Source organism: Gekko japonicus, unplaced genomic scaffold, assembly GCF_001447785.1.
Source record: "Gekko japonicus isolate JY-2015 unplaced genomic scaffold, Gekko_japonicus_V1.1 scaffold441, whole genome shotgun sequence".
NCBI lineage: Eukaryota > Metazoa > Chordata > Lepidosauria > Squamata > Gekkonidae > Gekko > Gekko japonicus.
In genome coordinates, this window is record NW_015172017.1 from 798,273 (window position 1) to 820,962 (window position 22,690).

Genomic DNA, 22,690 nt, shown 5'->3' on the forward strand with positions numbered 1-22,690 from the left:
AGGCCTCAGCCTCTTTGCCGGGTTTCCTAGCTCCTCCAGAGCAACTGGTTAGCCGCTGTTTTGTTGGCCACTGTGCAAAACAGGATGCTGGACTAGATGGACTATGGGTCTGATCCAGCAGGAGTCCTCTTGTATTCTAATTCAACCTGCTGGTTTGACCTTTAAAGCCCTAACTGGTCTGGGATTGAGCAATCTAAAGCAGGGGTCCCCAGCCTTTCTTAGCCTGTGGGCACCCTTGGAATTCTGACACAGTGTGGTGGTGGGTGAAGCCACAAATGTCTACTGCCATTTACCTTCAGTCACACAGCAAAGATCATCGTGCCGTGGTGGCAGCTGCTTACCAAAGCAACACTTTAAAAAAATCTGCACAGCCAATAAAATCTCCAATCGCCAAGCAAAACCCTCACCCACACCCACGCACTTCCTAAAATCTTTTAGCCAGTGCTAGGAAATGTGTTGGCACGTGCCATGGGTATCATGTTGGGTTCCCCTGATCTAAAGGATTGTCTTGTCTGCTAGGAACCTGCTCCAGTGATAAGTCACCTACTCTAGATTATTCCCCTGTGTACTCAGGAATGGGGCAACCCAGAAATTGAATAATAAGAATATATTTATTTTAATTGGCTTTTTTATTATTTAAAAACATAAGAGAAGCCAATGTTGGATCAGGCCAGTGGCCCATCCAGTCCAACCCTCTGTCACACTGTGGCCAAAAATACCAGGTGCCATCAGGAGGTCCAGCAGCGGGGCAGTGAAGGTGTCCTGGTCACCAAAACCAGCCAACAAGTGGATATTAAAACAAAGAAAAAAGAACAAACCCTGGAAAATAATTTATTTGTTTTTATGACAGTCTAATATTATACACCTACATGCTGTTTTGGTCTTGTTTACATTCTGTATGGCGATGAGAACCTGGCCTTTTCTTCTTTACTAAGTACGTGCATTGGTCCACATCTCTCTCAAGAAATAACTTTCATGCAGCCTCCCACATTGTCCAGCCCACCAGTTAGGATCTGATTCACAAGCTCTGCTGTCTGTGCCCACACCTTCAGAAGTGAGGCGCTTGGCAACCAGAGACAGGGCTTTTTCAGTAGTGGCCCCTCGCTTTGGGATGCTTTTAAATAAGGGAGTGATTTTTTTAGCACAAGTTTAGTTCAGAATCTGTTATTTTAAGATGTTGATAGTCTGTGTTTATGATCCATTTTTATGCCAGGCTGGAATTTTCTTAAAAACAACAGATCTTAATTAGCATCTTTTAATGTTTTGTGTTTTTTTAAAAATTATTTTGTGCACCATTTCAATCAGGTTCCTGGAAAGGCAGACATTTTAAAAAGTGTCCTAAATAAGAAAGTGAATGTTAGGAAGCAAACATTTCATCTTTATTGACTTCAGTTATACCCCGCCTTTCCCCCTCCCAGCAGGGACCCAAAGCAGCCTCCACCGTTCTCCTCTCCTTCATTTTATCCTCACAACAACCTTGCAAGGTAGGTTACGCTGAGCATGTGTGACCAGCCCAAGGTCAACCAGCAAATTTCCATGGCAGAGTAGGGAATTGATGTTGAGTCCCGCAGAACCTTGTCCAACATTCTAACCACAACATTGGCTTTGAGATCAAGAATTGGTCCTTCATGCTCCACTGGTGGTTCATTGGATGAGGGAGACAGGATACAACTGGGGTTTAGAGTTTGTGTGGAACAAAAGCAAGTATTTCAGCCTACTAAGCACCTGCATACTCAGACATGTATCTAACTGATACACAGTTTTAACATTCCTGTTAAACAACTGACAACACTGACTTGTGTACCAAGAAATCAAGTAGCAGCAGGCATTAGTGATTGTGATCTGCATCCCTGCCTAATGAGCTTGATCATGATTCAAAAACCTGCAGTTGATGAGGCAACATCTACCTGCCTTATTGTCTCCAGACTTCTGCCTCCCATGAAGAGAAGCAAAAATACCCCTAGGGGAATTGGTTAGATTTGTGTCCATTAGCACCTTAAGAGAGTGGCAAGAGTTTTAAGTTATAAGTTTCAGAGAGTCACAGGACCCTCCAAAGCTCATACCCGGACATCTTACTGGTCTCAAATCCAATTGTTCTACTGCAGACGGACACAGCTCCCCCCCCCCCCCCCAAATTAAGGGAAGTCTAAACAGTAAGCAAAATAGAATGAGCATTAAAAGGCCTGCCGAAACCCGGGATCGAACCAGGGACCTTTAGATCTTCAGTCTAACGCTCTCCCAACTGAGCTATTTCGGCTACATAGCAATATCATTAAGGCTCTTTCACCAGGAATAAGTAGCCAGGCAGTATTTTACTACTTAATATTAACAAAGCAGGGGGTTACTTTGTTCCTACCTACCCATGAGTTACAGTGTTACAAACTTGTTTTGGCCTCTACAATGTGGCGGATACTATTCCCGTTTCCTAGCCATCATATTCACAAGCCAAAGGCTCCTGGAGGAACTTTACAGTACTGTTCTGCAAACTTTGTGTGCAGTGGCTCATGAAAGCGCATCCCCTGCCCCAAATTTTCTTAGTCTTTAAGGTACAACTGGACTCTTGCTCTTTTCTACTGCTAGACAAACATGGCTACCTATCTTGGCTGATTTCACCAAAGCGAGCGACTAACCCCTTCGACCAGTCCACAAAAACCTCACAACTGCCCGGGAACCCAGCCCCAAAGCATCTACCGGAAAACACGGCAACGACACGGGTTCCCAGCACATGGTCCCACCATGCCCAAAGCCACTACCTCAATAGTTTCGAGGAAACGCACGTGGGCACGTTGCGCTACGGCCAAAGGCGAACATCGAAAACTCAGCCTTTGCTGGAAGTCCAACCACCAACTTTAAAGGAGAAATACAAAAGTAAGGAGTAAACCAGCTCTTTCCTTGAGGTTGTGGGTGGCTCTTAAAAGAGCCTTTGTGATGTCGTTTTGTTTTGCCTCCTGGGCGACAGCTTTTTGAAAGAGTTGCAAATTACTTAGCCTTGGCTTTGTGGCTCTCGGTCTTCTTGGGCAAGAGGACGGCCTGGATGTTGGGCAGGACGCCCCCCTGGGCGATGGTGACTTTCCCCAGGAGTTTGTTGAGCTCCTCGTCGTTGCGGATGGCCAGCTGCAAGTGGCGCGGGATGATGCGGGTCTTCTTGTTGTCGCGGGCCGCGTTCCCCGCCAGCTCCAGGATCTCGGCCGTCAGGTACTCCAGCACCGCCGCCAAGTACACGGGCGCCCCGGCCCCGACGCGCTCCGCATAGTTACCCTTTCTTAGCAGACGGTGAACGCGGCCGACGGGGAACTGCAGCCCGGCCCGAGAAGAGCGGGTCTTGGCCTTTGCTCTGGCTTTGCCTCCCTGCTTTCCACGTCCAGACATCTTGATTCAGGCAATAGAACTAGGAAAAAAAATACACGAGACTCCAGCAACCCACGAAAGATACAAGGTTAGCACATCGCCCCCAGCCTATTTATTTCCTCCCCAGCTACAATCTGCGACTCTCTATTGGCTCAATCTTGAATACGAGTCATGGTGACCAATGGGAACGCGGATCCTCGCGGGACCCAATGAAAACGCGAGTATCTAACGTCATCCGTTGTGACGATTGGGTGAGCGCTGCGAGCCTGTGCCTGTTGGTAAAGAGGAAACGTGACTTGTTCTTTGTCCCGCGGGTTGGCTCAAGTAGCCAATGGGAAAGGGGAGCCCGGGGTTCTTTGAGTTGCACAAAAGCCATATAAATCGAAGGACGAGGGCGCCTCTCGCTTTACTCACTTTGCTTTGTTAGGCTGGTGTTGGAGGTTAAGTGTGAGCCTGTCAGGATGCCCGAGCCCGCGAAGTCTGCGCCCGTCCCCAAGAAAGGCTCCAAGAAGGCGATCACCAAAACGCAGAAGAAGGGGGACAAGAAGCGCAAGAAGAGCCGCAAGGAGAGCTACTCCATCTACGACGTGTACAAAGTGCTGAAGCAGGTCCACCCGGACACCGGCATCTCCTCCAAGGCCATGAGCATCATGAACTCCTTCGTCAACGACATCTTCGAGCGCATCGCTGCTGAGGCCTCCCGTTTGGCCCACTACAACAAGCGCTCCACCATCACCTCCCGCGAGATCCAGACGGCCGTGCGCCTCCTCCTGCCCGGGGAGCTGGCCAAGCACGCCGTCTCCGAGGGCACCAAGGCCGTCACCAAGTACACCAGCTCCAAATAATCCAGTTTTCCCGGAGATCAAAAACTGCAGACCTAAAACCCAAAGGCTCTTTTAAGAGCCACCCACTTTCTCAGAAAAGTGCCATTGTCACTTTAAAGCTATCTATGATTTATGTCTACTAAATAAGCTGATACAACTTCACTTACTGTGGGTGTCAAACCGATAATATTTGCTTAAAATAGTAGCTGGCTTAATGAAGCTGCTGCTAAAGCATTCAGCATAATCTCTATCTTGGTAGTTAAATTAGCGTTCTAAAGGAATTCTGAGTACTGAGCGTGCACTTTTTAAAGTTGTAGCAAGTTTCTTGCAAGCATGCTTGTTATATTGGCAACATTTTAGCACTCTTAGAGGGGAAGTGGAGTTGAATGTTGGAAGGTACCTGGAGAACTGCATATTCCCCTGCTACAGGTGGTATAATTCTGTTCATCTTCAAAATTGCAGCTAGGTTCCATTGTTTTGCTACAATTATGAACTTTGAAGCTACTGTAAAACAAGTTTAAGCCGATCCACTTTGAAGAATATATTACTGCTTTTTGTTTGTGTGTGTGTGTATAATTGTGTACACAGACCTGAATGAGCTGGTAGGATTTTTCCATGCCAAGTTTTGTGTGTGGGGGTGGGTGGGGTTGTTTCGAATTCTGACCTTCCTTCAAGGCTCTTGGGAGAAAATACTCATTGCTGTGTTTTCTTCCCTCAATTCTTGAGAGTTTTCAGGAAGTTCCATGTGACTTAGTACTACATTAATTTGCTAGTAAGGACTTCAAGACAATGTTCATATTTACCCATGAAAAAGCAAAGACAATGTTCATATTTGCCCATGAAAAAGCCTATCCTTTTTGCATGTGTATGCTTAATATTTGTACAGACACAAGAAATCTACCAGGAAACAGGGAAGTTTACAAGGATATGCATTACAGGCAGTGTTGTTGATCCATGGCTGCAAAGGTGGAGGTCCTGGAGAATGTTGTGCTGCCCACTTTTGATGGGTTTTGGCTGGCCCTTGGTGACTCAGTCAAGAGTCTTGTAAATGGATCCAGCATTACTGCTGGAGCAGCAAGCTAATGCAGCTGCAAAATACACTGTCTTCTAACTCAGTTTAGCACAGAAAATGGGCCCCGGCTTCACTCCACTGATCTGGCCTCCTGGAGCCATGCCACAATAACATCCAGACTGGACTACTGAAATGTGCTCTGCATAAATCTCTTGAAGTCATTTCAAAGACCCCAGCTGGTACAGAATGCTGCAGCTCAGTTATCATTGTGAGCCAGACAGAGCATGCATATGACTCCCACTCTGCAGTCACTGCCCTGGTTGCATATCAGTGACCAGCCCTAACTGAAGGTTCTCTAGTTATGACATGCAAAGCCTTTCATGACTTGGTTCCTCAGGTCTGCTGTTCTGCCATGGCAGCTTTGTCCATCTGAACAGGGCCTTCTTTGGGTGCCATCCTGAAAAACGAACAATTGCCCGGACATGTGCTTTCTCTGTTGTGACCCCTGCCTTGTGGAATGGCCTGCCTGATGAAGTGAGAAAGGTTCCCACTCCTGGGGTTTCTGCAATCTCTGCAAAACTGAATTCTTCAAGAAGGCCTTTTGCCCAGGAAATAGGGCTGCACTGTAATAATGTTTAACCCAATTATAGGCTTCTAGTCAGCTTTGGGTGAGCTGAATTAATTGAGCACTCTGATGTTGTATTATTATTGTATGTTTTCTATGTTGTAATTGTTATATTCTTATTGTATTTTTCCTTTGTGTGGGTGGGGCAGTTCCAGTCTGTTTGCAGTCCTGAGGAAGTTCAACTGAAACTGCTTATTTACAGTCCGGAGGAGCACGTTGACGGCTTCATTCTGTCAACAGAATTAACGAGACTTTGCTTGTGAGAATTAACACCAGTTGGTATATATGTATGCTCATTGTGCCATGGCTATTGACTTACTGAATTTATTATATATATAATAATAATATATACACACACACACAAACAAATATTGTTATTGTTATATTGTTTACTGGATTGTTTCACACGGTGTTTATTGCGCTTCTGTTATAATCTGGTTCAGAAAGAAGCTTGAGGTAAAGGATTTTTGACTGTACACTATACTACTGTGTATGGTTTGTAGTACTATCTGTTGCTCTAAGTATGTTCCTACACTGTCATATGTACATTCATTTAACATGGCATTTTAATACTTTTTTGCTTCATCTCTGGGGGCATATAAATTTCCCTAGAGCAAATGCTATTGCAGGATGTTCCACCCTGTCGACTTATTCTGTATGATCAACTGAATCCCAATAACAAAGGTTGGACAATAAATAATGTAAGCAAATAAAATCCAAAATACATAGTTTGGGATGGAAGAAATCTGAGTCCAACGGCATCTTTGGAAATTTAAGTCCAGTGGCACCTTTAAGACCAACAAAAATTTCAGTCTGGGTATAAGCTTTTGTGTGCATGCATGCTTCTTCAGATACAGAAAGCTTATGTTGTTGTTCAGTCGCACAGTCGAGTCCGACTCTTCGCGACCCCATGGACAAGATCACGCAGGGCCTTCCGGTCTTCCACCGTCCTCTGAAGTTGGCTCAACTTCATGTTCGTTGCATCTATGTCACTGTCTAACCATCTCATCCTTTGCTGTCCCCGTCCTCTTTGACCTTCAATCTTTCCCAGCATCAGGGTCTTCTCCAGTGAGTGCTCCCTTCTCATTGGGTGGCCAAAGTATTTGAGCTTCAGTTTCATTATCTGGCCTTCCAGGGAACAGTCAGGCTTGATTTCTTTTAGGATTGACTGATTGGATCTTCTTGCAGTCCAAGGGACTCTCAAGAGTCTTCTCCAGCACCATAGTTCAAAAGAATCTATTCTTCGGCACTCTGCCTTCCTTATAGTCCAACTCTTGCAGCCATACATGACTACTGGGAATACCATTGCTTTGACCATGCGGACTTTTGTTGGCAGGGTGATGTCTCTACTTTTTATCATGCTGTTTGGGTTCGCCATCGCTTTCCTCCCAAGGAGCAGGCGTCTTTTAATTTCATGGCTGCTGTCACAGTCTGCAGTGCTCTGGGATCCCAGGAACGTGAAGTCTGTCACGACTTCCACAACTTCCCCTTCTACCCTGTTTTCCCGAAAATAAGACATACCCCAAAAATAAGCCCTAGCAGGATTTCTATGCATTTGTGGTATAAGCCCTAGTGTGTCTTCTTGAGAAAAAATAAATATAAGACAGTGTCTAATTTTCGGGGAAACACAGTATTTGCCAAGGAGTGATGGGGCTGGATGCCATGGTCTTAGTGGGGGTTTTTTTTTTGATGTTGAGCTTCAAGCCCACTTTTGTACTCTCTTTTACACCGAGTAAGAGGCTCTTTAGGTCCTCTTCACTTTCTGCCATTAGAGTGGTATCGTCTGCATATCTGAGGTTGTTGATCTTTTCCCCAGCAATCTTAATTCCCACTTGTGATTCATCCAGACCAGCATTTCTCATGATGTACTCTGCATATATATTAAATAAGCAAGGTCTTAAAGGTGCCACTGGATTCAAACATTGTTCTGTTGCTTCAGGCCAACACAGCTACCAGCCTGAATCTATAGTTTGGGACAGTTATAGTTGTGGACCCACTTGACATACCATAAAACAATGCGTACAAGTCTTTGTGTTCTCCAGGACTGGTAGGCTGGAAGTTTAGTGGACAGGAAAAGGCATGCCAAAAAAAGCAAAAAGCCCACAATTCCTATCTGTAAGAAATATGAACCAAGGAAGCCTAAGAAATGCCTTCTGTGAAGATTTCAGAGGAGGCAGCAGATGTGGAACAAAGATTGCAAGAGAATGTTGTTACACCTTGGAAGGCTAACACATTTATTACCTGCAGAGCTGTCTTTGACATGTCAATGAAGATCTTGCCATCCCTCCCCCCCACCCCCCACCCACAAGAGCTGGAGTTGATTTTTCCCAAGCATATGGGTACAAAAAATACAGAATGGTACAAAGGTACAGAATACTACAAAGGCTTTTGCTTTCTATGAAACAAAGCTGTTAGCATTCCTCACAATCTTTTCCCGTCTCTATGAACAGTGATAAGGAGAGGCTGTGGTGCCATGACCTATAGTTGTTCTACAGTGTTTCTCCGTTGCACCGAACCTGAAAATAATAACTTATTTCCCCACCTCGTGCACCATTTCACTCTTTATGTTTCTGCTTTCTGTAACTCGCCACCAGCCATGTCAGTGAAATAAGAAAGGAATAAATTACAAACAATATTTTGGCCATATAAAGCTCCTATCTAAGCGGAGAAATGTTAAGAAAGACGCCAGCAATGTTTTTATTTCGAATAAGGAAGCCCAGATGCTGATTGGCTCGTTTGAAAACCGAAGCTGATCTTGGATTGGATAGAACTAATTTCGCCCGCCAAATTTGTCAGACACTTAGGAGGCGGGGCCCTGTGATGTTTTCATTCTGGTCCGACTTCTTCTTACTTAAAAGAACAGTTCTTTGGTTTTTTTCTACTTTCGGCAGTTTTTTTGTTGCTGAAAAGATGTCTGGCCGTGGCAAAGGCGGTAAAGGCTTGGGGAAAGGAGGCGCCAAGAGGCACCGTAAGGTACTCCGTGATAACATCCAAGGCATTACCAAGCCTGCGATTCGCCGTCTTGCTCGGCGCGGAGGAGTGAAGCGCATTTCTGGCCTCATCTACGAGGAGACCCGCGGGGTGCTGAAGGTCTTCCTGGAGAACGTGATCCGCGACGCTGTGACTTACACCGAGCACGCCAAGAGGAAGACGGTGACTGCCATGGACGTGGTCTACGCCCTCAAGCGCCAGGGCCGCACTCTCTACGGCTTCGGGGGCTAAGAGGCGCCTTTAAAATTTAACCCACACCAAAGGTCCTTTTCAGGACCACCCACTTTTTCGCTAAAAAGGCTGATTACTTCGCGTTCTTGCTTTTACAGTGTGGCAAATTGTGAAATAGAATCGTGCTGCTGATTATGTGAGTCCCTTTTGTATATGCATTTTAAGCTTGACCAATGTTAATGGTTTAATGCTGCATGCTCTGAAGCCGTGGTGTCTTTGTGTAACAAAACGCCCTTTGAGGTCGTGCAGCAGAGTGGCGCAGCGGAAGCGTGCTGGGCCCATAACCCAGAGGTCGATGGATCGAAACCATCCTCTGCTAATTTTTTTTTTTTCCGCATGTCACTTTAATTTGTGTTTGGGAACCCCCCAGAGCATTTAATTTTTTTTTAGTTAAAAGACATGAAAGGAAACTCCCTGTTCTGACAAATTTTATCCAGGTGCAGCCTTCTTTAATGGAATCCCCACAGTGACATATTTTTTTCAAACAAGAAGAAGGACTTCCCACAAGAAAGGACCAAAGATTAGAATGAGATAAATTCTGAGTCTCATATTTTGTTACTCTGGTTTTGGTGCTTTTGTCTGGACCAACTTTAAGAAGGGGGAGGGGAAGTATACTGGGAAATGAGACTTTTTGCTGGTGGGGAGGGGGAAAAGTTCTTGTGTGTAGCTAATTAAGGAAAACCTTGGATTGATCACTGGTAATAGAGTTACCACTGAGTGCTATGCAAGAAGCGGCCCCCTCCCCCCCGACTCAAGAGGCAAAAGATCGATGGCATTCTGCTTTTTTCCCTCCGGCTGCCGGCACATCATGGCGGGTAAGAGGGGGAGAATCTCGTTCGTCCCCCCCCCCCTTCGGCTCTTCCTCCCCCCCAGGCAGCTGTGAGACAAGGCTACTAGCCACCCCGATAGATCTCTCCTCCACGATTCTGTCCCTTTTAAAGCTGTCTATGCCTGTCGTTATGATCCCCTCTCTTAATGACCTCTGGCACAGAGTTTGCCTTTTTTGCTGCTGCTGCACGCTGGGGGGATATTTTCATGGCGGTATCCACTGAGGACCCTCGAAGTCTCTTTCCTCAGTTTCAGCAAGTTCAAAACCAATCACACATTCTTGAAGTTGGGATATTTCATTCCCGTGTGCATCACTTTACACTTATCAATACTGAACTTCATTTACCACATTGCTGCCCACTCGCCCAATTTTTGGAGACCCCCCCCCCCCTTTCACCAGAGTGACTCGTTCTTCACCATCCTGGTTAGGATTTATTTACTAAAGCAGCAGAAACACTGATTTTAACCCTTTCAGTTCCTGTGATAATTCCAGAAGGGTGATTGTGTTTATCTGTCTGTGCAGATAAACTGAAAACAGAACTGCTTGTTCCCACCCCCCGCTTATCTTTGTTTCCACTTCATTTTTAGGTCTGCACAAAGCAGCTCCCACCCTAGACACACCTGAAGTCCACAGACCCACTGGGAAAATTCCTCATTGTGGGGTGTTTTTTTTTAAACCCAGTATATGTGTGTGTGTACGTGTGTGCAGACAGATCAGTATAGATATAGCAAGGGCCCATATATTTTCCTGTTGGATTGCTGTCTTGTCCTTCATGGGTTTTATAAGTTTGTGAGAAGAAATTTAAAAAAAAAAATCAAAATAAAAGCAGAAAACTGAGTTAAAGAACTTTCCCCTGGAATGGAATGGCAATAATGCTCTGCCAGTTGTGTGCAGATGCAGCTCTTCGAGTAATCTGCACGAGCCCCACCAGAAATGAAAAGGCAACTTGGCTCCTCCTCAATCTCTGGCTCAAGAAAACCTTTCTCTCTTCTCCCCCCAGGTCAGAAATGACAAAGTTTAACAACAGAAAACACAGGAATGTGGCTAAGATTCCTCCGCCCATTTACTCAGCCAGATAGAGTGCACAAACAAATCTTTCTGTTTTTATAAACATTTTTAACATTATTTTGGTCGCCCCCCCCCCATGTCTGGCTCAGAGCGACAGCTGAAAAGTCATCAGAGACAAAAAGGCTGGATCCAGTAGGCTTTTTCACTCCATCTTCCCAAATCTCCCTCCTTATTCTAGCCCTGTCACGCCTGGCCTTTGAACATATACATCCCATGATCCCCAGCAGTTTTCAATTTATTTTTTTTAAACTTTAGGTCCCACTTTTCTCCCAAAGAGGACACAAAGTACGTTACCACCAGTGTTCCCTCTAAGCTGAGTTAGTGTGAGCTGGTTCACCCATTTTTCTCTTAGCTCAGGAAGGATGGCTCTGGAGCAAACTAATTTATGCAGTGGCCAAATCGCTTGCTCACAACTTTAATGGCAGAAGCTCACAACGCGGAATTTTTGCTCACAAGACTCCACAGCTTAGAGCAAGCACTGGTTACTACATTCTCTAGATTATCCTCACAACCACCCTGCAAGGTAGGTGTCAGAGACTCAAGCCTGGCCCTCCCGGATCACCACTCCTTTTTTTACCTGAGCTGCTCTCAGCCCTGGGGGTCCTCAAGGTTAAATGAACACAAAATAAAGCAGACCTTTGTAAAAAAATATATAAAGGTTTATTGAACAGTTTAAAAAAGGATATCGTTATGCAGTACAGTCTCTACAGCTTAGCAACAGGGAAATTAAAAAGCCAACTTTCTATCTAATACATTTGGGACCTGATATTGGAGCATAAGAGTCCAAGCTGTGGCTTAAACCAATTCTATAACACATGGAATTCTCTGCCACAGGAGGTGGTGGCAGCTACAAGCATGGACTGCTTCAAGAGGGAATTGGATAAAGCTATGGAGCAGAGGTCCATCAGTGGCTATTAGCCTCAAGGTATCGATAGGAACTCTCGGTCTGGGGCAAGTGATGCTCTTTATGCTTGGTGGGGGGGGCAACAGTGGGAGGGTTTCTAGTGTCCTGACCCCACCGCTGGACCTCCTGATGGCAGCTGGCATTTTTGGCAATTATGTGACAGTGTTGAACTGGATGGGCCATTGGTCTGATCCTACATGCAGTTCCGCAGGGCCTGTAAGACGGAGCTCTTCCACCAGGCGTATGAGTAGGAGCCACCACTAACATCACCGCTATTCCATCTCTACCTGGCCCTGGATGAGGTGAACAACATCAGTCCCTGGAGCAGATGAGGCTGAACAGTTATAAAAAATGCCATCTGATATTATGTTGAACATCTAGAGCACTCCAGTCTTTGATTGTTATGAATGCTTTTGTACTGTGGGATTTATAAATGTTTTTAAAGTTGTTTTATATTGGTGTTTGCCACTTGTAAGCCGCCCTGAGCCTGCATTGCGGGGAGGGCGGGGTATAAACTGAATTAAATAATAAAATAAATAAATAATACATTGGCTTCTCTTATGTTCTTATGTTTGTTCTTATACGTAGCGGTCCATCATGGTGTAGCATAGTTCTTGGTGGTCAACCGTGTTGGTCTGAAGCAGTAGCACAAATTTAGAGTCCAGCGGCACCTTTAAGACCAACCAAGTGTTATTCAAGGTATGAGTTTTTGTGTGCAAGGCACACTTTTTCAAATACATTGGAAGGGTAGGTATGGTTCAGACTTTATAGGCAGGGAATTAACATGTTGCATGATGATGTCTAAGCTCTGCAAAGTCAAAACTAAATAACAAGCTAAGGTTATAAGGTCAACAGCTGTAAAGCAATAAGTGTGTCAAAATAGCAGGTAAAACGTCTAAAGGTTTACAACTGTTGACCTTATAACCTTCGCTTGTTATTTATTTCTGACTTTGCAGAGTTTAGACATCATCATGCAACATGTTAATTCCCTGTTACGTCCCTGTCCATAAGTTTGAACCTTACCTACCACTCCAACAGAACTAAATTTAGAGTCCAGTGGCACCTTTAAGACCAACACAGGTTTATTCGAGGTATGAGCTTTTGTGTGCATGCACACTTTTTCAAATATATTGCACACGAAAGCTCATACCTTGAATAAACCTTTGTTGGTCTTAAGGGCAGGGCTCTTTGTAGAAAAAGCCCAGCAGGAACTCATTAGCATAATAGGCCACACCCAACAGCAGAAACTCATTAGCATGTTGGGCCACACCCCTGACAGCACAGCTCATTAGCACATTAGGCCGCTCCCCCATGTTAACAGAGGTGTGGTTATCCAGCCACACCCACCTTTTGCTTGTTATTCTGTTTACCTTGTTTGTTGTCAAAACCCAGGGCCTTTTTTTGTAGCAGGGACTCCTTTGCATGTTAGGCCACACACCCCTAATGTAGCCAATCCTAATGAGTTTCTGCTGTTGGGTGTGGCCTATTATGCTAATGAGTTCCTGCTGGGCGTGGCCAACTTGGGAGCCAGCCGGAACTCCGTTCCTGTGCGTTCCTGCCCAAAAATAGCCATGCTTAAGGGTGCCACTGGAGTCTAAATTTGTTCTGCCGCCTCAGACCAACACGCCTGACCATCTGGAACTACCATTCCAATGGATTCGAAAAAAGTGTGCCTTGCACACAAAAGCTCATACCCTGAGTAGACTTTTGTTGGTCTTAAAATTTGTCCTACTGCTTCAGACCAACACGGCTGACCACCTGGATTTATAGTTCAGTGGCACCTTTAAGACCAACAAAGGTTTATTCAAGGTATATATCTATATATTAATGAACCGTTACCTTCCATTTCAATGTATCTGAGGAAGTGTGCGTGCACACGAAATCTCATGCCTTGAATAAAACTTGGTCGGTCTTAAAGGTGCCACCGGACTCAGACTTTGTTCTGCTGCTTCAGACCAATACGGCTGCCCCACCTGAATAGATCAAAGCACACTGGCACAGCACAAGCAAAAGGTTACTATGGCGTCTCCCTGGCCTATAACCTTATTATGGTCTTTTGCCCTCTGGCACCAGGTGGTTTCTCCAGTCAGGAATCTCCCTTGATGGAACTTCCCAGAAGATGTTAACACCCACTCCTAATTCCCCCCCTCCCGTCTGGTTACACAACTGAACACAGGTTCTCACAATTAACCATGTCTGGTTACACAACTGAACACAGGTTCTCACAATTAACCAATCACCCCATTCTTGGATCCAGACTTGAGAGAGATAAGGATGGTGTCTGTAGGAAGGCCCAAACTAGGGACACCTGCAAGCTGAAGCAGGCCTGCCAATAACCATGTTAGCCCTTCAGGGAACTTAAAGGGCTTTGCCTCACAGTAGGTTAGGCATAGAACATGTGACTGAACCAACATCATCCAGCAAGCTTCCATGCAGTGTGGGGATTCAAACTTAGGTCTCCCAGATCCTAATCTAACCACACCACACTAGCTCTCAAAAAGCACAGGGTTTGGGGGGTGGTCAGAGAGGTCATCTTCTCCCCTTCTTATCACAAGGAAAAAACTGGTTGCATCTAGCCCACAATGCTTGCAAGACATCGAGTTCAAATTAGGCTGTAGCCCTGAAAATGGGAAACGGCTGTTTTCTTTACACATTTTTTCTTAGTGGTTTCCAGAGATAGTGCCCTGGTAGCTATTACCCTGTTTACCTGAAAAAGAGAGCTAGGTGTTTTGCCGAGGTGTGCCATCAAGGAAAAGAGGGGTGGTCTTAAATTTGCATGCAAGTTACAGGCGGGTGGCAAATTAAAAAAAAAAACTTCTTGTGGGTTTTTTTTTGGGGGGGTTGGTAGCTAGATTTGAGTCCAGTAGCATTTTAGAGATCAACAAGATGTTGGGGGGTATGAGTTCAAGAGTCAAATGTCCCTTTGTCAGATATCTGAGAACACAGCTACTGGATATTTTTTTCTTCAGAGGGAGTCACTTTCCTTTCATCCCTGACCTGCGTGGCCGAGCCTAGCCTGATCTCATCAGATCTCAGAAGCTAAGCAGGGTCGGCCCTGGCAGGCTGGCTACACATAGGCAGGGAAGGGCAACCCCCCTCTGTTCATCTCTTGCCTTGAAAACCCTACGGGGGGGGGGGGGGTCACCATAAGTCAGCTGTGACTAGACAGCACCTTCCAGAGCCAGTCTGGTGTCGTGGTTAGGAGTGCAGACTCTGAGAGAACTGGGTTTGATTTCCCCACCCCTCCACATGCAGCTGCTGGGTGACCTTGGGTCAGTCACAAGCAATGTTCCCTCTAAGCTATAGAGTCTTGTCAGCAAAATATTCTACTTTGTGAGCTACTGGCATAAAAGTGGTGAGTGAGCCATTTGGCTGTGGCATAAATCAGTTTCCTCTGGAGCCCTCCTTCCTGAGCGAAGACAAAGATGTGTGAGCCGGAGGCTAAGAAACTGAGCTAGCTCACAGTAACTCAGCTTAGAGGGAACACTGGACACAAGTTCTCTCAGAGCTGTCCTCTCAAGGGCTTTTCTCAAGAGAGGTCTCTCAAGCCCCACCTACCTCACAGGGTGTCTGTTGTGGGGAGGGGAAGGGAAAGGAGTTTGTCAGCCACTCTGAGACTCCTTCGGGGAGAGAAGGGCGGGGCATAAGTCCAATCTCCTCCTCTTCTTCCACCACCACCTTCCTTTCAGGCAAAGACGGTGCTGTCTTTGAAAAGAGGTTACATACATTTGGCAGGGCATGGATCTTCTTGGCCTTGTATACAGTGCTGCTTGCTCTGGGTTGCCTTGGGAGTCACGATATGACTCCGTACAACTTGTGACTCGGTAAGTGCCTCTTTCAGCCCGTCCGATGCTACACCACCATAAGAACATAAGAGACGCCAATGTTGGATCAGGCCAAAGGCCCATCCAGTCCAACACTCTGTGTCACACAGTGGCCAGAAATACCAGGTGCCATCAGGAGGTCCACCAGTGGGGCCAGGACATTAGAAGCCCTCCCACTGTTGACCCCCCCCCCAAGCACCAAGAAGACAGAGCATCACTTGCCCCAGAGCCCCTATCTATACCTTGTGGCTAATGGCAGTCTCCTGCGGAGGATCGCCTTCCCCCCCACTTCGGAAATGAGGTTCCTGCAGATGTACGGCCACAGGGCTTCTGGCAGGCGCTGCCGGCGGAGCTCGTCTCCCCCTGCCATGCCTTGGAATCATGGCCGAGGAGCCCTGCTCCATATGCCTATCTAATTCCCTTTTGAAGCCGTCCATGCCTTGTAGCTGCCACCACTTCCTGTGGCAGTGAATTCCATGTGTTAATCACTCTTTGGGTGAAGAAGTACTTCCTCTTATCCATTCTAACCCGACCGCTCAGCAATTTCATGGCGTGCCCACCATCTTATTCGGGTCGTAATGGGCAGGCAGCAGAAGGCTGGTAGGGTCCTGGGGGAGGCCCTCTCTACCTGGCTGCTGGGTTCCCATCAGCCTCCTGAATCACAAGGGCTGCAAGCGTGTTATACTGCCCTGTGGCCTTTCCCTTGCAGTAGGGAAGGGCTGCCATATCCTGCCTGCAGACGTCAGACCGCCCATCGCTTTTGGAATGCTCGGAAGCGCCAGACAAAGCCACACAACAGACTTTAAAGGGGGAGGGGGAGAACCTTATTTTACAAGCCGACTATGGGAGAGGGTGCCCCAACCTGGGTGGCCCAGGCAAGACCGATCTGATCAGATCTCAGCTGCTCAGGATAGCATTTGGATGGGAGACCCCCAAGGAAGTCCCTGGTCACCAATGGCAAAGCATCCCTTTTTGTCTCTCGCCTTGAAAACCCGACAGCAGGGGTGTCGAACTGATGTGTTAGGAAGGCCAGAACAGCCATAAATGAGACCTTGCTGGGCCGGGCCATGTGTGTCATAAAATGTAATGCCAGGTAGTGGAGGTATAAACTTTATAAAGGACACAAAGGGGTTTTTTTTTAACTTAAAATAAAAACATGCTTAAAACATGAGCACTCTTGCAATATTTTGTTCATTTCACAGTCGTCTTGATAACTGGCACCTCTTGCTTTGGATTATGGCATCAAAATGTCTGTGCTGTTGCAATCTTGAGTATGTTGTTCTGGTGTGTATCTGTAAGCTGCAAACCTACCATGACGCAGCAGCAGCAGAACTGGAAGAAGAAGCAGAAGACAGCCAGTTCCACTAAGGGCCTGATAGAAGCCCTCCGGGGGCCTGATCCGCCCCCCAGGCCGCATGTTTGACACCCCTGCCCTACAGGGTCGCCATAAGTTGGCTGCAACTTGACGGCACATTACACACACACACCAGTGTTCCCTCTAAGCTGAGTTAGTGTGAGCTAGCTCACGGTTTTTTAGCCTCCGGCTTACAGATTTTTGTCTCAGCTCAGGAAGGATGGCTCCAGTGCAAACTAATTTATGCAGCAGCCAAATGGCTCGCTCACAACTTTAATGCCAGCAGCTCACAAAGTAGAATTTTTGCTCACAAGACTCCACAGCTTAGAGGGAACATTGACACACACATGAGAAAATAAAAATTCACGGGCCAGGCCACTGAACACCTCGCTCCACCTCCTCTTCCTGCCCTTCATCATCCATGGCCAGAAGGTCTTCTTCCTCTTCCATGTCCTCTCTGGGCCCCACGGTACTTTGTGATGAGGCGAGGTCTTCGGTGGAGAGCCTCCAGTCAGGTGGGAGGTGATGGCGGTTCCTCCGTATGAAGGTGAACATCTTCACATTGGCAGGGGTCAGCTCCTTGTGACAGCCGGCAGCCGAAACAGAGCCGGCGGTCTCAGTGAGGTCCTCGGAGAACACCGAAGTCGGCGGGCACCCGAAATGGAAGGCGGCGGCCTTGAACAGCGCCGGCCAGAGCCCCATCTTCTCCTGCCAGTAAAGCATCGGGTCGGCGTTCTCCCCGACGTGGTCCACGTTGTCACGGAGATACTCCTCCACTTCCCGGCGGGCCGCGGCGGCGCCCCCTTCACTCGCTAGCCCCATCGCCGGGTCGCTTTTGGTAATGACCCTCCACCGCTTCATGGTGAACTGCCAAGCCGCCGAGCCAGGCGGGTTGCCGGAAGCGCCGGGCCGCTGGGGAGACAAACGGCCCGCCTGCGGGGGCTCGCCATCCGGTCCGGGCGGGACGTAGGACCTTGCTGCCAAGTCAGTGAGATGCTCTCTTAACAGGGTGGCGTCGGCCGTATTGGCCCCGCCTAGCTTCATGGTGGTGATGTCCCGGAAGCGGGGGTCGAGGAAGGCGGCCACGCGGCAGACCATGCTGGCCTTCATCTCCCGAAGCTGGCCGTCCCCCACCAGGCAGTTCAAGGCCTGGGTGGTCAAGTGCGCTCCGGAGTTGTTGTTCTCCTGGTGGTAGCGGGTTCTCAGGGCCCGGAGCTGCTCCTCCAGGAACCACAGGAGAGGGAGGGCCTGGCAGAGAGTCGCATCCGGCCGGGCGGCCAGCAAGGCAGCGTCTTCGAAGGGCTTGAGGATGTCCACCAAGCACTTCACCAGCTCCCAGTCCACCGGTGTCAGGTGGAAGGAGGAAGGGTCCTCGTCTTGGTCCCACAGGGCGCTAACGGCTCGCCGCTGCCGGAACAGGCACCCCAACATCCTCAAGGTCGAGCCGGATCTCGCCGGGGCCTCGGACCACGTCGGCTGATGGATACCCAGATTGGCTCGCGCTTCCCGGAGACGGCAGCGGGCGGCCGCCGAGGAGTCGTAGCGACTGCAGATCCTCCTCGACTTTTCCAAGAGCCGGGCGATCTGGGGGTCGGCTGCCAAAAAGACTTTTGTGACCCCCTTCAGGCAGCTGGCCAGGCAAGGGACGTGCTTGAGACGCTGCTCCCGGACGGCCTTGGCCACCCCGGTGCTGTTGTCCGAGACCACGCCACCAGTCTTCAAGTCGTACAGCCAGTCCTGCAAGACTTCCCGCAGTTTCTTGCCGCGCTCCTCTTCTGAGGCGGTCCCCTCGAAGGCGCACACGGAGAGGGTGGCGTGCTGCCGGGAGAGCGTGCCTTCCGACTCGGCCACCCAGCAGGCGGTCACGGCCATGTAGGACACCGCTCGGCTGCCGGGCCACGTGTCTATGGCAATGTGGACGGTACGGCCTATGCTGCCCGCCACCGCTTGGCGCACCGTTCTGGACAATACGTTGGACAGCTCCGGCAGGGCCTTGGTGGCAAAGAATGCTCGGCCGGGGACCTTCCAAAGGGGCTGGGCGGCAGCCATCAGCCGGCGGAACCCTTCGCTCTCCACGTAGGAGAGAGGCTGCATGTCCACGGCTAACATCCAAGCGGTGTCCGAGGCCAGCCGGACGGCCGTCGGGTGCGTGGGGGGGTAACAGGGCCGGCTCCCCTCCTGACGGGCAGGCTGGAAGGCCGGCGCGGGTTCGGAAACCACCACGGAATCCCGTGGCGGTCTCTCCTTGGGAGGCAGCAGGGGCGAAGGCGGGACCACCACAACCCCTGGCAAGTGGAGCCCGTGGTGGACCCTCAAGTGTTTGTGGAGGGCCGTGGTGCCGGGCCGGGTGCCACCGTCCTTGCCCCTCCTCACCCGTTTGTGGCAAGCGCTGCAGATGGCCACGCAGGGCTCTCTCGGATCCAGAGTGAAGTAATCCCACACCGCCGAGGTCGTCTTCTTGTGCACCGGAGAGGGGGCAAAGTCCACCCCAGCTGTCGGCCCGTCGTGCTCACGCCCGCGCTTGGAGCGGTACGAAGGGGCTGAGAGGTGGGTCAGTGGGGTGAAGACACGCAGCGTCTCTACCCCAGCGTGGCGGTGGAACTTCCTTCCCAGGGCTGCGGGAGAAACATAGGAAGGGAGGAACGGAGGGGTGGCTGGGAGTGAAAGGCTACGGGGTGGGGATGGTGGTGTTCTCCCGGCAGCCTTCTCCTCTTCTTCCTCCTTCTTTAAGTATGAGAGCACCGCCTGAGCCTCAGCACGGAAGGGCTGTTTCACGGCCAGTTGGGTAGAAGCTGTTGGTGCCATCGGAAAAGCTCGTAGCTCCCTGGTTTCTTCCTCCTCCTCCTCCTCCTCCTCTTCCTCTTCCTCCTCCTCCTTCAGGTAGGAAAACAGATCATGCACTGTGGACTGGCAGGTTTCTTCTTTCTTCAGCACTGGCTCCTGAGGGGCATCGCCTTCCCCCCCACTTGGGAAATGAGGTTCCTGCAGATGGACGGCCGCGGGCCTTCTGGCGGACGCTGCCGGCGGAGCTCGTCTCCCCCCGCCATGCCTCGGAATCATGGCAAAGGAGCCCTGCAGGGGAAACAAATCAGAAGCAATCCTTAATTTCTGCAGCTTTGCCCTGTGCCCTAAGCAACCAAAACAATTTCTCATTGTGAACGAGGTCTTCAAGTAGCTGAAACCGAGTCCTCCTCAGATTTTTGGAAAGGCGACCCATTTCTCAGGTTACTGTCTTCTAAATGGACCGTACGCGTGTACACATAAAGCTGCCTTTTACTGGACCAGACCCTTGGCCTATCAAAGTCAGTAATGTCTACTCAGACTGGCAGCAGCTCTCCAGGGTCTCAGGCAGAGGTCTTTCACATCACCTGCTGTTCCCTCTAAGCTTTGGAGTCTTGTGAGCAAAAATTCTCCTTTGTGAGCTACTGGCGTTTAAGTTGTGAGCAAGCAATCTGGCTACTGCACAAATTAGTTTGCCCTGGAGCCATTGTTCCTGAGCTAAGGCAAAAATGTGTGAGCCAGAGGCTAAAAAACTGTGAGCTAGCTCACACTAACTCAGCTTAGAGGGAACACTGCCTGCTACCTGTTCCTTTTTAAGGGGTGATGCCAGGGATTGAACCTGGGACTGCATGCCAAGCAGATACTGTCACTGACTCCCTCCCTGTACCTTCTGGGGAAGCCACTGACAAAGTCATTCGACACGACTTTTCCCCTCCCCAAAATAAAATGCAAGAAACTCATATCAGTGAACACCTAGCGGGTTTGCATTCTTTGTTTCCTGGTTCATTTTCATAAATAAACCATAACTACTGAACAATAGGTTGGATTTAATGGCCATTTTGCCCTTGATGCAGAGCTCCCCTCCCCAGGAAGTCCCCTAACTTCCTCTTCCCGCCAGGTCTTGTGACCAGCTTAACATCCAATTCAGGGTCCTAGCCCATAGTCTGACAGCCACTGTCCTAGACCGAGTGTAGAGTGGCCTTCTGTGTTCCCACAACCCCATTCCACTTGGGATCTTGTTGCCTCTCGGGTATAGCCAGTCCCTTACTAAGCCCAGGTCTTTCTGGGGTCCTTGTCTGAAAATCCTCTACTGACAACTACGTCCTCCTGCCTTCTCCGGCTTGCCTACCCTCAGACTATTCTTCTTGATAAGCTTGACTTCTGTAATATGTTCCCTGCTGATTTCGCATTAGGACCCTCCCTAGAATTTCTCCAGGGAGAGGGTGATTTTTGCTGCTCCCCCCCTTTGCCGTTAGCACCCTGTGGGACCATGACAGAAGTGGGGATTCAAACCGGAGTCCCCAGCCTCCTCGTCCAACACTAGCTGGTGTTTTCGGTCTTTAAAGCAGCCAACATTCCCCATTTCTCAGGGGACCTGCATTCCCAAGGAAACCTCCCTGCTCTTGTAGGTCTTTTGAAAAATAAGACTTATCCCACAGAAAACCAGATAATAATGCAGAGCTGGGAGCCCTGACCTAGAGTGCCCAGGCAAGCATGAGCTCATAAGAACTTGAAAGCTAAGCAGGGCTGACCCTGACAAGTACTTGGATGGGAGGCCTGCAAGGAATACCAGGGCTGGGACGCAGAGGCAGCAAATGGCGAGCCACCTCTCTGGCGGTCCTTTGCCTCCAAGTCCCACTAGGGGTCACCATAAATCAGCCAGGACTTCCGGGCACCCACACACAGATACACGTGTGTGCACACGCACACATACACACACACACAATAAAGACAAAGCAGAGCTGGGCCTTCTAAGTGTTAGCACCACGACTGGGAAATCCCCTCCTCTCACACTGGTCACCCTTAGAAAAATGACCAAAGATTCCTATTTTAGTGGGACAGCAAGAACCATTCAGAGCACCGGAGTACTATATCCCAAGTCAAATCCCCACTCAGCCACAAAGTCCACTTGAAGATCTGTGGCCAGTCAGATTCTCCCAGGCTAACCCACCTTGCAGGGATGTCGTGAAGATAAAATGAGAACGATATGCATCATTCCAGGCTCTTTGCAGAAAAAGAATTTTTTTAAAAAAAATCTATGATCTGATTATGTATTTTATGGAATATGGATAGATGCTATTAGCAATCTATTTTTGTGGTAATCTCCCAGGATTTTTGCAGGGACGAATGAGAACTCTGGAGACTGATACAGTCGTTAGTATGTTAGGCTAAGACTGCGGAGACACAAGCTGAAATCCACCCATTGCCATGAAAACGAATCGGTGACCCGGCTCAGATAGTCTCTCGGCCTAACCTACCTCGCAGGGTTGTTGTTTTAAAGAAAGCACCGGCAAGGGCGCCACGGTGTATGCCACCCACCCAACCGCCAACATCTTGGGGAAAGGGTGGGATATGAAAGATGCACAAGGTATATCGGTATGGTTCGTGTTTCTGTTAAGACACAGCCGGGTATAGAAATGGTTTGTCAAAAAAAGTTAAGAAATGGGTCATTCGTTCCGTTTTTCGCTCCCCCGCGCCGCAAATTTATTTTCACAGACGGCGAAGCCGAGCGAGACCCGCACCCTTCAAGCTTTCAAAGCGGGGCGCACTTACCAAGCCAAGATGGAAGGCGGCGGCGGCCACACTCGCTTTGCAGACGGGGAGCCCCACCGAAAGATTGCAAAAGGGACCCGAGCGAGTGACAGCTCCGTTGGCTTGCAACAGATCGCTCCGAAAGACA

General features: G+C 48.8%; 3 protein-coding genes and 2 non-coding genes across 6 annotated transcripts; 3 read left to right on the forward strand and 2 right to left on the reverse strand.

The window, feature by feature from the left end:
- Positions 1-2,184: 2,184 nt before the first annotated feature.
- On the reverse strand, positions 2,185-2,257 carry TRNAF-GAA. Its single transcript has one exon. It is a non-coding gene; the product is annotated as a tRNA-Phe (tRNA).
- A 679-nt stretch (positions 2,258-2,936) lies between these two features.
- On the reverse strand, positions 2,937-3,369 carry LOC107118165 (histone H2A-IV). Its single transcript, XM_015420439.1, has one exon. It carries the CDS (start codon positions 3,367-3,369, stop codon positions 2,980-2,982), a length of 390 nt encoding a protein of 129 aa, XP_015275925.1. The 3' UTR covers positions 2,937-2,979.
- Positions 3,370-3,809: 440 nt separating this feature from the next.
- Positions 3,810-4,193, forward strand: LOC107118167 (histone H2B 1/2/3/4/6-like). The gene has a single exon (XM_015420442.1). The coding sequence runs from the start codon at positions 3,810-3,812 to the stop codon at positions 4,191-4,193; it is 384 nt and encodes a 127-aa protein (XP_015275928.1).
- LOC107118169 (histone H4) lies at positions 3,978-9,046 on the forward strand. 2 transcript variants are annotated; one of them, XM_015420445.1, is made up of 2 exons: positions 3,978-3,986; positions 8,720-9,046. In XM_015420445.1, exon 2 carries the CDS (start codon positions 8,720-8,722, stop codon positions 9,029-9,031), a length of 312 nt encoding a protein of 103 aa, XP_015275931.1. In that variant the 5' UTR covers positions 3,978-3,986; the 3' UTR covers positions 9,032-9,046. The 2 variants fall into 2 exon arrangements, with proteins under 2 accessions (XP_015275931.1, XP_015275930.1); XM_015420444.1 differs by lacking the exon at positions 3,978-3,986 and adding an exon at positions 7,014-7,025.
- A 232-nt stretch (positions 9,047-9,278) lies between these two features.
- Positions 9,279-9,350, forward strand: TRNAM-CAU. The gene has a single exon. It is a non-coding gene; the product is annotated as a tRNA-Met (tRNA).
- The last annotated feature ends 13,340 nt before the right edge of the window (positions 9,351-22,690 follow it).